Source organism: Pan paniscus, chromosome 5, assembly GCF_029289425.2.
Source record: "Pan paniscus chromosome 5, NHGRI_mPanPan1-v2.0_pri, whole genome shotgun sequence".
NCBI classification, from domain to species: domain Eukaryota; kingdom Metazoa; phylum Chordata; class Mammalia; order Primates; family Hominidae; genus Pan; species Pan paniscus.
This window is the reverse complement of record NC_073254.2, coordinates 174,790,155-174,805,396: the sequence shown is the minus strand read 5'-3', so window position 1 is coordinate 174,805,396 and position 15,242 is coordinate 174,790,155. Positions and strand designations below refer to the sequence as shown.

The window sequence follows — 15,242 nt, the reverse complement described above, 5'->3', positions numbered from 1 at the left end:
AAATATCTATCTATCTATCTATCTATCTATCTATCTATCTCAAGACACCAGAGGTAAGTAAATATAACAGCCATCTTTCTTTTTATTTTTTTGAGACGGAGTCTCGCTCTGTCACCCAGGCTGGAGTGCAGTGGCATGATCTCGGCTCACTGCAACCTCTGCTTTGTGGGTTCAAGCAATTCTCCTGCCTCAGCCTCCTGAGTAGCTGGGATTACAGGCATGTGCTACCGCGCCTGCCTAATTTTTGTATTAGTAGAGACGGGATTTCACCATTTTGGCCAGGCTGGTCTCAAACTCCTGACCTCTCAAGTGATCTGCCCACCTCGGCCTCCCAAAGTGCTGGGATTATAGGCGTGAGCCACTGCACCTAGCTAACAGCCATCTTTCAATGTGGACTCAATCCTTCCTCTGGAAAAATATCAAAGAGAAGAATAAATGTTTCGCTTCTTTGAAAAATATATACATATCCACTGCAAAATATCAACCACCATTAACAACCATGTACATACAGCTACCAGATCAACTTTCTAGAAAACAAAAAACTTTCATGATGATAATCTCTAGACAGTTTAGCACCATCTTTTCATTTATTATTTACAAAGTAAATGTAACTTGAAAATCACCACAAATAAGCCACATTTCCTGCTCTTACTAAATATGTAGCAGGAAATTTGAAGAAGGTAATCATAGCCAAAAGCTTACAGATTAAGGCAATAGTAACTCATCTACAGACCATTTTCAGAGCCAGAAAGATGAAATTTATTCCTGACCTCACCATATCTAAGAGTAGCCACAGTACCATAGAATGTATTTCACTGTAACAAAGCATCTAGATTTTATCAAAATAAATAGTTCTGAATGATAATATTCTATCTTATTCTGAATCTAGTAGACACATTTGCTTGTAGTACTCATGCAAAAAAAGGCAAGGGATTTCATACAGACAAAAAGAGTTGGGTAAACTCTACATATTTTTGGAACAGAGCTGAGGATTTCATTTTCGCATTTCAAACCAGCAAATGAGAACAGAATCATTAGCTATGGATGGTAGAAAAGTCACCAAATCATGAGGTCTCTGACTCAAAATAAAATTTATTGCCTTTAGGATTCAGGATAACTAAGGTAAGTTAGTTATTTATAATGCAAATATAGGGATCTATGATGGTTAATACTGAGTGTCAACTTGACTAGATTGAAGGACATAAAGTATTGATCTTGGATGTGTCTGTGAGGGTGCTGCCAAAGGAGATTAACATTTGAGTCAGTGAGCTGGGGAAGGTAGACCCACCTTTAATCCGGGTGGGCACCATCTAATCAGCTGCCAGCAAGTATAGAGCAGGTAGAAAAATATGAAAACGAGAGATTGGCCTAGCCTCAGAGCCTACATCTTCCTCTTGTGCTGGACGCTTCCTGCCCTCAAACACTGGACTCCAAGTTCTTCAGTTTTGAGACTCAGACTGGCGGTCCTTGCACCTCAAGCTTGCAGACAGACTGCTGTGGGACCTTGTGATCGTGTAAGTTAATACTTATGTTAATATTTAATAAACTCCCCTGTATATATGTATACCCTATATATGTGTGTATATATACACATATCCTATTAGTTCTGTCCCTCTAGAGAACCCTGACACAGGATCAAAACAAGTTCTAAAACCTGTCTTCTGAAGTTTCCTTATCTGTTTCTAACTCCGGCCTCTGCTGCTGCCGCCCCCATTTTTTCTGTTTGTTTGTTTTGTTTTGTTTTGTTTTGAGACAAGCTCTTGCTTTGTTGCCCAAGCTAGAGTGCAGTGGCACCATGATGGTTCACTACAGCCTCAACCTCCTCCTGAACTCAAGCCTCAGGCAATCCCTCCACCTCACCCACATAAGCAGCTGGGAACACGGGCACTTGCCACTTTGCCCAGTTAATTTTTGTAGTTTTTAGGCTGGGACAGGGTTTTGCCACATTTGCCCAGGCTGGTCTCAAACGCCTGAGCCCAGCCTTGGCCCCTCCCAAACTGCTAGACTGTAGGCATGAGCCAGAGTGCCCAGGTGCTTCTGTCTTATAAAGCTAAGACACAATCAGCATATGAACTGATTTTTGGCAAAATCAATTAGGACAAGGCCAGAGACCAGAGTATTCTTTAGAGTAGTTTTCTTGGCCTAAAGGAAATCATATTTAGTTAATTTTTCATTTACTGTCATTTATTACTCCATAAATCTTTCATGACTAAAACATGGGTTCACGGATAATATATGACCAAACTGCAGCCACACTTCTCCCTCACACAATTTATGGTATATGAAGAGAATATAAAATGGTACCGCCATCTTGGAAAACAGTTTGGTAGCTTCTTATAAAATGGAAACATGTACTCACTATCCCAAAGAAATGTAAACTTACATTCACACAAAAACACTCTGGGTATACAAGTGTTCCTAGCAGCTTTATTCATAATAAACAAAAACTACAAACAACCCAGATGAACCCCAATGAGTGAATGATTAAACTGTGGTAAATTCATACCCTGAAATACTACTCAGAAATAAAAAGGAAGGAAACTATATGTCTCTTCTGGTTACTGTAGCCTTGTAGTATAGTTTGAAGGCAGGTAGTGCAATGCCTCCAGCTTTGTTCTTTTTGCTTAAGACTGTCTTCGCTATACAGGCCCTTTTCCTATTCCATGTGAAATTTAAAGTAGTTTTTTCTAATTCTGTGAAAAATGTCAGTGGTAGTTTATGGGAATATCATTTATTCTATAAATTACTTTGGGCAGTATGGCCATGTTCACGATATTGATTCTTCCTATCCATGAGGATAGAATGTTTTTCCATTTGTTTGTGTCCTCTCTGATTTCCTTGAGCAGTGGTTTGTAGATCTCCTTGAAGAGGTCCTTCACACTCCTTGTTAACTATATTCCTAGGTATTTTATTCTCTTTGTAGCAACTGTGAATGGGAGTTCATTCATAACGTGGCTCTCTGCTTGGTGTATATTGTTGGTGTATAGGAATGCTTGTGATTTTTGCACATTGATTTTGTATCCTGAGACTTCGCTGAGGTTGCTTATCAGTTTAAGGAGTTTTTGGGGCAAAACAACGAGATAAAGTCTCACACCAGTCAGAATGGTGATTACTTAAAAGTCAAGAAACAACCGATGCTGGTGAGGCTGTGGAGAAACAGGAACACTTTTATACTCTTGGTGGGAATGTAAATTAGTTAAACCATTGTGGAAGACAGTGTGGCAATTCCTCAAGGATCTAGAACCAGAAACACCATCTGACCCAGCAATCCCATTACTGGGTATATACCCAAAGGAATATAAGTCATTCTACCATAAAGACGCATGCACACGTATGTTTACTGCAGCACTATTCACGATAGCAAAGACATGGAATCAACCCAAATGCCCATCAATGATAGACTGGATAAAGAAAATGTGGTACACATACACCATGGAATACTATGCAGACATAAAAAGGAATGAGATCATGTACTTTGCAGTGACATGGATGAAGCTGGAAGCCATCATCCTCAGCAAACTAACATAGGAACAGAAAACCAAAGATCCCATGTTCTCACTCGTAAGTGGGAGTTGAACAATGACAACACATGGACACAGGGAGGGGAACAAAACACATCAGGGCCAGTCGGGGGTGGGGGACGAGGGGAGGGAGAGCATTAGGACAAATAGCTAATGTATGTGGGGCTTAAAACCTAGATGACAAGTTGATAGGTACAGCAAACCACCATGGCACAGGTATACCTATGTAACAAACCTATGTGTTTTGCACTTGTATACCAGAACTTAAATTTTTTTTAAAAAAAAAAAAAAAAGGAAGGAACTATTTGATACATGCAACAACTTGGTTAGATCTCAAAAGAATTACGCTGGGCAAAATAAGTCAATCTCAAAAGGCTACATTTTGTATGATTCCATTTATGTAACATTTTGAAATGTAAAATAGAGAAAGAGAACAGGTTAATGACTGCCAGGCATTAGGGATTAGGGATGGGGAGGAGGAGGTGAGTCGAGTATGACTATAGAGTATATAAAAGGGAAACACAAGGCATCCTAGTGGTGAAGGAACTGTTCTGTATCTTGACTATGGTGATGTTTATATGAATCTATATATGTGATTAAACGGCATGGAACTAAATGCATACATATACAAATGAGTGCATGTAAGACAATTAAGGTTAGTGAATAAGGTTAGTGTGTCAACAGGTGACTGTATCAATGTCCTGATTGTAATATTTTACTACAATTCTACAGAACGTTACCACAGGGGGAAACTGAGTGAGGGGCACATGGGATCTCTACATGATTTATTCCTACTGATTTAATGACATGTGAATCTACAATTAGCTCAAAAGTAAAAGTATAAAAAAAAGTGTATACACACACACACACTTTATTTTAACCATTACACAAATCTGTTGCTGGATCTCTGATTTAAACAGGGTAATAGCAAAGCATTTAAGTTTTTCCCCATACACTGATTGGCTTCTTCAGATTGACTGTAATTATCTCACGATAGAGTAACTTTGCTCATTCCAGGTCTTCCTAAGATTCTGACACGTTTTATTCAAAGTACCCTACCACAAATCAAATCAGTCAACAAGCATTTATCCATAAATTCACTTTTACCTTTTAAACCTTTACTACTCAAATTGTGGTTTGTGAAGAAACATCATCTAGGAGCTGTCACAAATGCAGAATCTCAGGTTCCTCTCCACACTCGGTGAATTAGAATCCACATTTTTAACAAGAATTCTAGGTAAATTCCTATTCATCAAGTTTATGAGGCATACTGTAAGACATTAAAACTTTATGGCTGGGCGCAGTGGCTCACGCCTATAATCCCAGCACTTTTGAGAGGCCAAGACACATGGATCATTTGAGGTCAGGAGTTCAAGACCAGCCTGGCCAACATGGTGAAATCCCCATCTCTACTAAAAATACAAAAAAATTAGCTGGGCGTGGTGGCGCATGTCTGTAATCCCAGCTACAGGGGAGGCTGAGGCAAGAGAATAGCTTGAACTCGGGAGACAGAGGTTGCAGTGAGCCGAAATCTTGATACTGCACTCCAGCTTGGGCGACAGAGTGAGACTCCGTCTCAAAAACAAAAACAAAACAAAACAAAACAAAACAAAACAAAACAAAACAAAACCAGACATTAAAACTTTTAAAGAAAGATCTTTAATCAGAACAATCTCTGAGAAATGCTTTTAAAAGCGTTAGACCAAATAAAATTTTCTAATCACTAACATTTTTAAACTTTAAGTGAAACAGACAGCATACTTGTTATTCAACCCTTTATCTTAGCTTCAAGTTACCTAAACCACTTAATCCCCAAGTATGTTTTATCTACACACACACACACACACACACACACACACACACACACACACACACATTTTTTGAGACAGGGTCTCACTCTGTTCCCCAGGCTGGAGTGCAGTGGTGTGATCTCAGCTCACTACAACCTCCACCCCCTGGGGTCAAGCAATTCTTGTGCCTCAGCCTCCCAAGTAGCTGGGATTACAGGCATGCACCACCAGGTCAGCTAATTTTTGTACTTTTAGTAAAGACAGTTTTGTCATCTTGGTCAGGCTAGTCTTGAACTCCTGGCCTCAAGTGATCCACCCACCTTGGCCTCCCAAAGTGCTGGGATTACAGGTGTGGGCCATTGTACACAGCCTATCAATACTGTATTTTAAATACTGAGAAAACAAGAATTTTAAAAAAGAAAAAAGAACTCAATGACATAAAGGCTAACTAACTTATTCAAAGTTACCTAGCCAGTTGAATGACTGAAATCTCACTTCAAATCCCGCACCCTTCTCCCAAGTGGAACATAAACACACTGCAACCTTGCTGAATCCTTAATACCACATGACACCGATTCTCAAACTGGCTCTGCTTACATTTAGGCACATGAACATAGGCAGAATACAAACCTAAGTAAAATTATCTGAAAGGCACTTTTATTTTATTTCTTAATTGGAAAATAAAATAACTGGAATCACTTTTTAACAGTCCATCAAAACAATTTAAACTTGGGTATTTGATCTAAAGGAGAAGAGTACAGGCATTAATCTACAATTACAGCACATGTACGGAAAATTATATACTTACTTTCTGAATAAACTTCTCAACACTCTGTACCACATGTTTATAGAACTAAAAGAGGAAAAAAATGAAATATGGTTTTAAAATCAGTTTGAGGAGATTGAAATTTCCTGCTAACCATAGGTTTTACATGCTCCAAAGGTCTATCAAAACAATTATCTTAACCAAGAATTTTGAGACAAACATTCTTGTCACTCACCTTCATATGCAACTAGCTGTGCTATATAATTAGTAAAGGGCTTCTCTAAAGTAGATGTGTGATCAGCATGTCCAAAGTGCATTACCTTACCACAGATATAAAATAATGCTATTGAAGACTTTCTGAAAGCATACTTTAACAGTTGTGTTGACTTCAAAATACTTCTAATAAGTACTGGTGGGTATATATTCTTATATTCATGAAAGGAAAAGTACAGATTTCATACAGTATAATTTTATCAGTTAAATCAAGGGAAATTTGAAAAATCAAATAACTACAAATAACATTAATAAATGTATGTAAGGTAGTTGTTTTCTACTTCATTTATCTCCTCCTGCTTCTCCTGGAAAATGAACTGCAAGAATACAAAATAAAACATAGAAATGTATAATATCCTAATGGATCAGACAAAATGAATCAGCGGAAGTGAACATGTAGATTAAAAATTAGTAATTGGCCACTATCAATTTTAAGAAAACTTAGAAGATTTAAGTTTCATAAAATATAGCACTATGAATAAACTTGAAATAAATTATAAATTTAGCATATAGTATATACATGTGTGCCTAATAAATTTTAATGCCACAATAACAATACCATATTGGCGTATGATTTCTGTTTAAAGAACCTGAATTGTGCTTCTCTTTATACTTTTTTTTTTTTTTCCCTTGGAGACATAGTCTCACTCTGTCACCCAGGCTGGTGTGCAGCGGCACAATCTCAGTTCACTGCAACCCTCGCCTCCTGGGTTCAAGCGATTCTCCTGCCTCCGCCTCCCAAGTAGCTGGGACTACAGATGCGTGCCAGCCACCACGCCTAATTTTTGTATTTTTAGTAGAGACGGGGTTTCGCCATGTTGGCCAGGCTGGTCTCCAACTCTTGACCTCAAGTGATCCACCCACCTCGGCCTCCCAAAGTGCTGGAAGTATAGGCGTGAGCCACTGCGCCCAGCCTTCTTTATACTTTTCTTCTCGTGAATTATGCCTTTTAAGGACATTCCCTTAGACTGAAGAAATAGAACATTCAACTAAACCTCAGCACTAAATCCAGTATTTATAATAACAAAAAGAAAAGAAAACATCATGAACTCATATTCAGCAAATCAAAACCTACAAGTTTAAGTCTGGCTAAAGTTACTTACAATAAAGTAAGTTTACTCAATGGTTTAAGTTACTTAAGTAAAAAAGCCAAAACAACTAAAGTTATTAGGCACTTTAGAGGCCCCTAAACATTTAAAAATCAATATGCAAAATATTAAATAACTACACATTGAAGGAACAATTCTGGAAGACACCTTGACAGTGTTCTTTGTTTCGTTACTATACATAATTAAAATAAAACTACTTCCTAAATCTTAACTGAAAGTTTATTAATTCTCATAGGCCTTCTTCCACAATAGGTTTTCTGGGAGGTTTTGTTGACAATGCAATGTTAACCATCACTCACTAATCATTTCTATATAAAAAACAATGACTTACCTCAATATGAAACACAGTATCATTTAAATCTGATAAAATGTAGTGTTTATATATATACATATATATATACATGTATACACACTAAATGCAGTTTAAAGTAATAAAGTAGTGAAAAACAACTGGTCTAGACGCTTCAAAAATGTCAATGTCACAAAAAAACAAAACTGCTGGGTGACAGGACAAGTAAGTATAATGTGTGATCTTGACTGGATTATGAAAAAGCAAGGTTGACAGCAACAGCTACTAGTCAACAATGCAACAATGTTAAAATGTTAAGGATGAACTCTATATTAGATAATTCTATCAAAGTGAAATTTTTTGCATGTGATTGGTATATTATGGTTCCCAAGGAAAATGTCTTTATTCTCAGGAGTTTCAAATTCAAGTATGTATCAAGGATTAAGTGTTATTATGAATGAAGTCTGAAACTAACTTCCATATGTAGCAACATGTTAATCAGCAAATCTAAGGGAAGAATATGTCCTGCTCACCATAATAATTTGCAACTTAGGTTTAAATTTTTTCAAAATTCAAAATATTAAAAACAATAAGTCAAAATAGTAAAATATATAATAATAATAAAGATTCTCTTTTTAAAAAACATTACTTCTTTTTTTAAAAAAACTTTAAGAGTCAAGATCTTACTATGTTGACCAGGCTGGCCTCAAATTCCTGGGTTCAAGTGATCCTCCTGCCTCAGCCTACCCAGCAGCTAGGACTAACGATGTGTCCCACTGTGTCCAAAGAGTTAGACTCTTGACTGACAGAATTCTGGCTTAAAATTCTAGCTATATTTACTCCTACTACTGCAAATTACTTAATTTCTCTCAGACCCGTCTGACATCTGAAAATAGAAAATACTGTTTGCACCTATACCTCATTAACTCTATTAAGAAAGTACTCTGCTCAACAAGTTATGAAAAGTGCATCAATTACTAATTTTCACAGAAAAACATACACGTTTCCACACTTTCAAATGATCATGATCATAAAAATCACATAATGCAGAATAAAGTACAAGAGAATAAAATTATTCCACAGTGAGCCTATCAAATCCTCTAAAAAATCATGTCTTTGAAACATTTCCTGGCTTCAATGTGCTTATAGTTACTGTCGTTCTCTCTGATTTTCTGCCATGGAAGTACATTGATTTTAACTATTGATGTAAGATACTAACAAGTCTGAAAACTAAGCTTTAGCCACTAGAAAGCTGCAAAATCAACGAATCATCTGAATTTTCACACAGTAGTAATTACTAGTAAATAGGAATCTGTTAAATTTAATACACTGCTGTTATTTAAAAGATAATTTAAATAGTTGGTGCTTTTGGTTACGGTTAATATTTTAATTCAGGGCAGGAAAACATATCACTGAATATTCATAGGTTAGTACCTACTTAATTAGAAGTAAGTACTCATTCATTCTCAATTTTAAGAGGCCTACTAATTCAGGGAATCTTAGCCTAGGGGACAAGAACTTCTCGGGGAAAAATCTGTGGCTGAGCTTGAAAAGATCCTTTTGCCAAAAAGTTTCTATAAAATTTTGCGCATATGTTTATTTCTCCAGAGGATCCAACCTTTTCCTGAGATTTTCAGAACTATTCATGAGTTAACATAGGTTCAAAACCTACTTTATGAGAGCAAAGGTTAAATGTCTACGGCCTTTTCCCACAGTTCAAATACCTGATACAATGAGTCACAACTGTTTTCCTTAATGGCCTATTTTCAAATCTATAATATTAATAGAATCAATAAGAAAAAATGAATATATCAATATATAGAAACTTTTACCAACTCAAATTTCAAGGTTCTGCCAAGAACCTTGTGGCAAAAGACAGTGTGGCAAAAGACAGTGTTAAACACATTCTCCATAATGTGGATATATGCAAAATATTATCTAAGAAAGGTGAGGAAAAATGACTGCTTCAAAAAATTTATGGAAGAATGTTTAAGGAAGAACATTTATCAAAATGTTAAATGTTCAGGAGGCTGAGGCAAGAGGATCACTTGAGCCCAGGAGGTCGAGGCCACAGTGAGCTATGATCGTGGCACTGCAGTCCAGCCTGGGTGACAGAATAAGACATTGTCTCTAAAAAAGAGTAATAATAAACATTAAATGTTTATCTCTAGGTGGGAGAGTCTACAGGTGACAGATTTTCTTTTTTGTGTTTTTCCACAATATGTGTTAACACTGTAAAGTGAAAAAGAACATATAATCCATAAAAAAATTATCCCCCATCCAAACTATTAATACAGTTTTTTCTTTTGAAAATAGAAGAGTAAAATTTATTACTCACCTTAATAGCTTTGATGGCTGCCTTAGTAATTTGGGTCATTTTCGCTTTCGAAATGGGTGGTTTATAGTCATTCAGGGAATACAACTGATGAAAAAAGAACAAATTTACATACAGCAAAACTCTCCAAGCAATTACATGAAACTACCAAACATGTTCATTTTTATATTCTCAATGAAACCAACATACTGCTTTTCTTTTACAAATCAAGCTCAACATCATTGCCCATAAGGCAAATGCAAATCAAAACTATAATGAGCTACCACTTCACACTTACTTGCTTATAATCAAAAAGACAGTAACAAGTGTAAGCAAGGATGTGGAGAAACTGGAACCCTCATACAATACTGGTGGGAATGTAAAATGTTGCAGCAGCTTTGGAAAACAGCTTGACAGTTCCTCAAAAGATTAAACACAGTTAACCTAAGACCCAGCCAATTCCACTTCTAGTATGTACCCAAGAGAACTGAGAACATGTATTCACAAAGAACTTGTACATGATACTTTTTCCCGTCTGAGGGTTGAAAAAGAAAGAAAAAATAATAATAACCTGTACACGTGGTCATTGTAGCCTTATTCACATAAAATTCATTTAAAATTCATAAAAAAGCAGACACCCAAATATCTGTCAGCTAATGAGTAAACAAATGTATCTATTCAACGAAACATGAGCCATAAAAAGAAAAAAAGTACTGATACATGTTACAACCTGAATCAACCTTGAAAACATTATGCTAAACTAGAGAAGTCAGGTGAAAAAGGCAGCATATTATATAATTCCATTTATATGTAATATCCAGAAAGGGCAAATCTATTGGTGGTTGTCTAGGGCTGAAAGAGCTGGAGATAAATGAGGAATCATTGCTGATGAGTAGAGTGTTTCTTGTTGGGATGATGAAAATAGTTTAAAATGGAATGTGATGATGGTTGCACAGAACCACTGAATTGTATACTTTAAGTTGACTGATTTTATGGTATGTATCTCAATAAAACTTTTTTAAAAATCAAGGGCTCTGGCCGGGCAACGTGGCTCATGCCTGTAATTCCAGCACTTTGGGAGGCCTAGACAGGTAGATCACCTGAGATCAGGAGTTCAAGACCAGCCTGGCCAACATGGGGAAACCCTGTCGCTACTAAAAATACAAAAATTAGCTTGGTGTGGTGGCAGGCGCCTGTAATCCCAGCTACTTGGGAGGCTGAGGCAGGAGAACTGCTTGAACCCAAGAGGTGGAGGTTGCAGTGAGCAGAGATTGCACTACTACACTCCAGCCTGGGAGACCCCAGAGGGAGACTCTGTCTCAAAAAGAAAAAACAAAAAACGGGCTCTAATGTTTAACAATAATCCCACCCCATCCCCCACTTGATTGATTGATTGATTGATTGAGAGAGACAGGGTCTCACTGTGCCACCCAGGCTGGAGTTCAAGGGCATCATCACGGCTCACTGCAGCCTCTACCTCCTGGGTTCAAACGATACTCCCACCTCAGCCTCCCAAGTAGCTGAGACTACAGGCACACGCCACCACATGGGCTAATTTTTATATGTTTTGTAGAGGTGGTGTTTCACCATGTTGCCTGGGCTGGTCTTGAACTGCTGGGCTCAAGCAATCTGCCTACTTCAGCCTCTCAAAGTGGTGAGGTTACAAGCATAAGCCACAGTGCCCGGCCTACCTCCAAATCTTTGTTTTGAAATTTCTCATATAAGCAAAGGGAAAGAATCCTACTTTACTGTGAGGGAATCAGGCAACAGACAATTACTGATTAAAACTTCTATTATATGCAGAGATGCTGATTTTTAAGTATAACACTGTAAGATATTAATTAGAAGTCGAAACTAAACTTTGGCCATCAGAACACTGCAAAAACAACTTCAACAGATTTTAAACGCAATTCAAACAGAATTTCTTGGTTAATTAACTACAAACTTAGGGAATCTTGCATAGCTTTTACTTCAGCACCACTTATAGCATTCAATTCTACTCATTTTTGCCCTTTGTATCTCAGAAATCTGCCCAGTTTTTCCCCATATTTGTCTCCTCTCCCTCTACCAACTCGTATTTCAAAATTCTAACCACCATACCATGACCACAGTCCAATTTACCTTAATCTCTCACCTGAAGAACAACGTCTAAATACATGCGGTATGTTCTCCCTACCATGTTTAGAGCTATCTTTTCTTTTTTTCCCCCCCAACTTCTATTTTAGAATTCGGGGGTACATGTGCAGGTTTGTCACTGGGTGTATTTTGTGATGCTGAGGTTTGCGGTACAAAAAATTCCCATCACACAGGTACTGAGCTTAGTGCCCAACAGTTTTTCAACCCCTTCCTCCCTCCCTCTTCTAGCAGACCCCAGTATCTACTGTTGCCATCTTTATGTCCATGAGTACCCAATGCCTAACTCTCACTTGTGAGAACATGCATTTGGTTTTCTGTTCCTGCATTAATTCACTTAAAATACAGCTATCTTTTCAAAAACTAATCTGATCAGGTAACTGACACTCACCCACTCCTACTACCCACCCCCCTTAAAATGGTCGATGCCTTCCCACTCTTTGGATAAATACAAAAAAAACTGTATATTTAAGGCCCTGTCCATTCTAACTCCTGTCTACCTTTCCAGCCTCATCTTACACTATTGTCCCAGCCTTCTATTCTAGACACACAGTCGTCTTTTTTCAGTTCCCTACCACAGGGCCTTTAAAATAGGCTTGTTTCCTCTATTTGGAATACTCTCTACCAGGGTCTCTCCAATAGTTAATGCATACCCATCCATCTTAAAGCATCACCTAATGAGGAAAGGCTTCCCGACCTCCCCAATCAGATCAATACTCCCTCTTTTATGCTTTCTTTGTGCTATCATTTATAATACCTGTGAAGCATTCACTGCTGTAATCTGACATTTACTTGTATGATTATTTAACTAATACTTGATTTTTTAAAAGATATGTCACAGAGTGATGCTGACTGACAGTAAGAGACAAAGGACGCAAGTTCCTTTAATGAAATTTAACTTTATAAGAGTTTAACCAAGGTCAGCCATAGTGGCTCACACCTGTAATCCCAGCACTTTGGGAGGCCAAGGCACGTGGATCACTTGAGGCCAGGAGTGTGAGACCAGCCTGACCAACACAGCGAAACCCCATCTCTACTGAAAGTGCAAAAATTACCCAGGTGTAGTGGTAAATGCCTGTAATCCCAGTTACTCAGGAGGCAGAAGCATGAGAATTGCTTGAACCTGGGAGATGGAGGTTGCGGTGGGCCTAGATTACGCCACCGCACTGCAGCATGGTGACAGAGCGAGGCTTTGTGTCAAAACAACAAGAACAAAAACCAGTTTAACCAAAGACCAACTGCTGCCCAAATGGAAATGAATCCTGGTAGAAGTGCAAACATGCTTCCCCCTTAAGTTCTCATAAAGGCACCCATCTGTTCATGACAATGGTCGACAAGAATTAGGATCCCATCACATACTTTCTAAGAATTTTTTTTTTTTCTCCTTCTTCAGACAGGGTCTTGCTTTGTCACCCAGGCTGGAGTGGTACAGTGGCATAAGCACCGATCACTGCAGCCTTGACCTCCCAGGCTCAACTGGTCCTCCTACCTCAACCTCTCAAGTAGCTGGACTATAGGCAGGGACCACCACACTCAACTAGAGAGTGTGTGTGTGTGCGTGTGTGTGTACCTCAACCTCTCAAGTAGCTGGCACTACAGGCACGGATCACCATACTCAACGTGTGTGTGTGTGTTTTCTTTTTTTTGTAAAGACGGGGTTTTGTTATGTTGCCCAGGCTAGTCTTACACTCCTGGGCTCAAGTCATCTGCCCGCCTCGGCCTCCCAAATCTCCCTGCTGAGATTACAGGTGTGAGCCACCACACCCAGCCTACTTTCTAAGAATTCTTAAGCTAAGATCCTTAAACTATTAAACTCTTGAAGTTAAGATCTGTGTCAAACTCACAGGGAATTTTAATATATTCATGCCCTTTATTCCTACCTGCTTTAGAAAATCTACCGGTATGCCCGTCTTCTCACCAAGTTCAAAATAATGTTACCACATTACTACAGTGCTTACAGCAAATTATGTAAAGTAAAGGTCAATTTCCCAAAATTTCCCAGCAGGTCCATCTGAAATCCATTCCTGTCCTCTCGTACTGGAGAATAAGGTCTAAGAACAGAAAGCCTGCATTTTCAGTTTAGTTTTTTTAATTTGCATTGTATCCTCACTGTCTGGCAGAGAATAGATATTTGTTAAGAATGAACAAAAATAAACAAATACATACAGGACACAACACCAAACAAGCTTTGTACAGAAAGATCTAAATTTTAATTCCAACTATATGTCCCCTTATTAAAAGTTGTTAAACCAATTAACCTTAGTTTTCTATTTACAAAACAGAAATAATACTGTTTTCACAGAAACATCGTATAGAAAACTTTTAGAGCACACTAGAACAGCTCAATAAGGGTTAGCTATTATCAAAATAAAAAGCTTTCTCTTTGATAGGCATTCTCCATTACAGTGAATAATAGTAAAGGACCAATCAAATCATATTCACTCAGCCATTTGAAAGTACATCCTACTGCTGTTTATATTACTAGGGTAATGAAGAGGCATCAGCTCACTCTGTGCTTGACAACACATTACTTCTTTCATTTTCTGTGGTAAAGTATGGAAGTTTCAATCAAGCACTAGTCCATATTGTAGCAGACCAAAGCTTCGTTTTCTTTTGGGAGGTGGGGAAGATGGGACGGAGCAAAAAATATAATTTAGACTTCTAAAGCATTTTCAACAGTCTTAAAAGCAACTCTTATCTAAGACTCTTCCTTAAAAATGTACCCACTGCAGACACTCAAGTTACTATTCAAGGAAATACTGGGTAATACATTACGTTTCAAATGCTCACTTAATACAGTCAATTCTTGAACAAGATGGGTTTGAACTGCGCAGGTCTACTTATATGTGATTTTTTTTTTTTTTTTGAGACAGTGTCTCACTCTGTCGCCCACGCTGGAGTGCAGTGGCGTGTTCTCAGCTCACTGCAACCTCTGTCTCCTGGGTTCAACTGATTCTTGTGCCTCAGCCTCCTGAGTAGCTAGGATTTTAGGTGCACACCACCACACTGGGCTAATTTTTGTATTTTTAGTAGAGACAGGGTTTCGC

The 15,242-nt window shown here is 38.0% G+C and overlaps 1 protein-coding gene across 21 annotated transcripts in view; it reads right to left on the bottom strand.

Moving 5' to 3' along the window:
- The window catches only part of SCAF8 (SR-related CTD associated factor 8), a 259,488-nt gene that overhangs the window by 208,536 nt on the left and 35,710 nt on the right, over positions 1-15,242 (bottom strand). For all 21 annotated transcript variants that reach the window (XR_008625803.2, XR_008625802.2, XR_008625801.2 and 18 more), the window contains 2 exons: positions 10,087-10,170; positions 6,120-6,164 (listed from right to left, as the gene is read on the bottom strand). Coding sequence is in view for 12 of the 21 variants with exons in the window: in XM_008975063.4 (XP_008973311.1) it covers positions 6,120-6,164; positions 10,087-10,170 (129 nt within the window). In the remaining 9 variants the exon portion in view is untranslated. The remainder of the gene's footprint in view (positions 1-6,119; positions 6,165-10,086; positions 10,171-15,242) is intronic.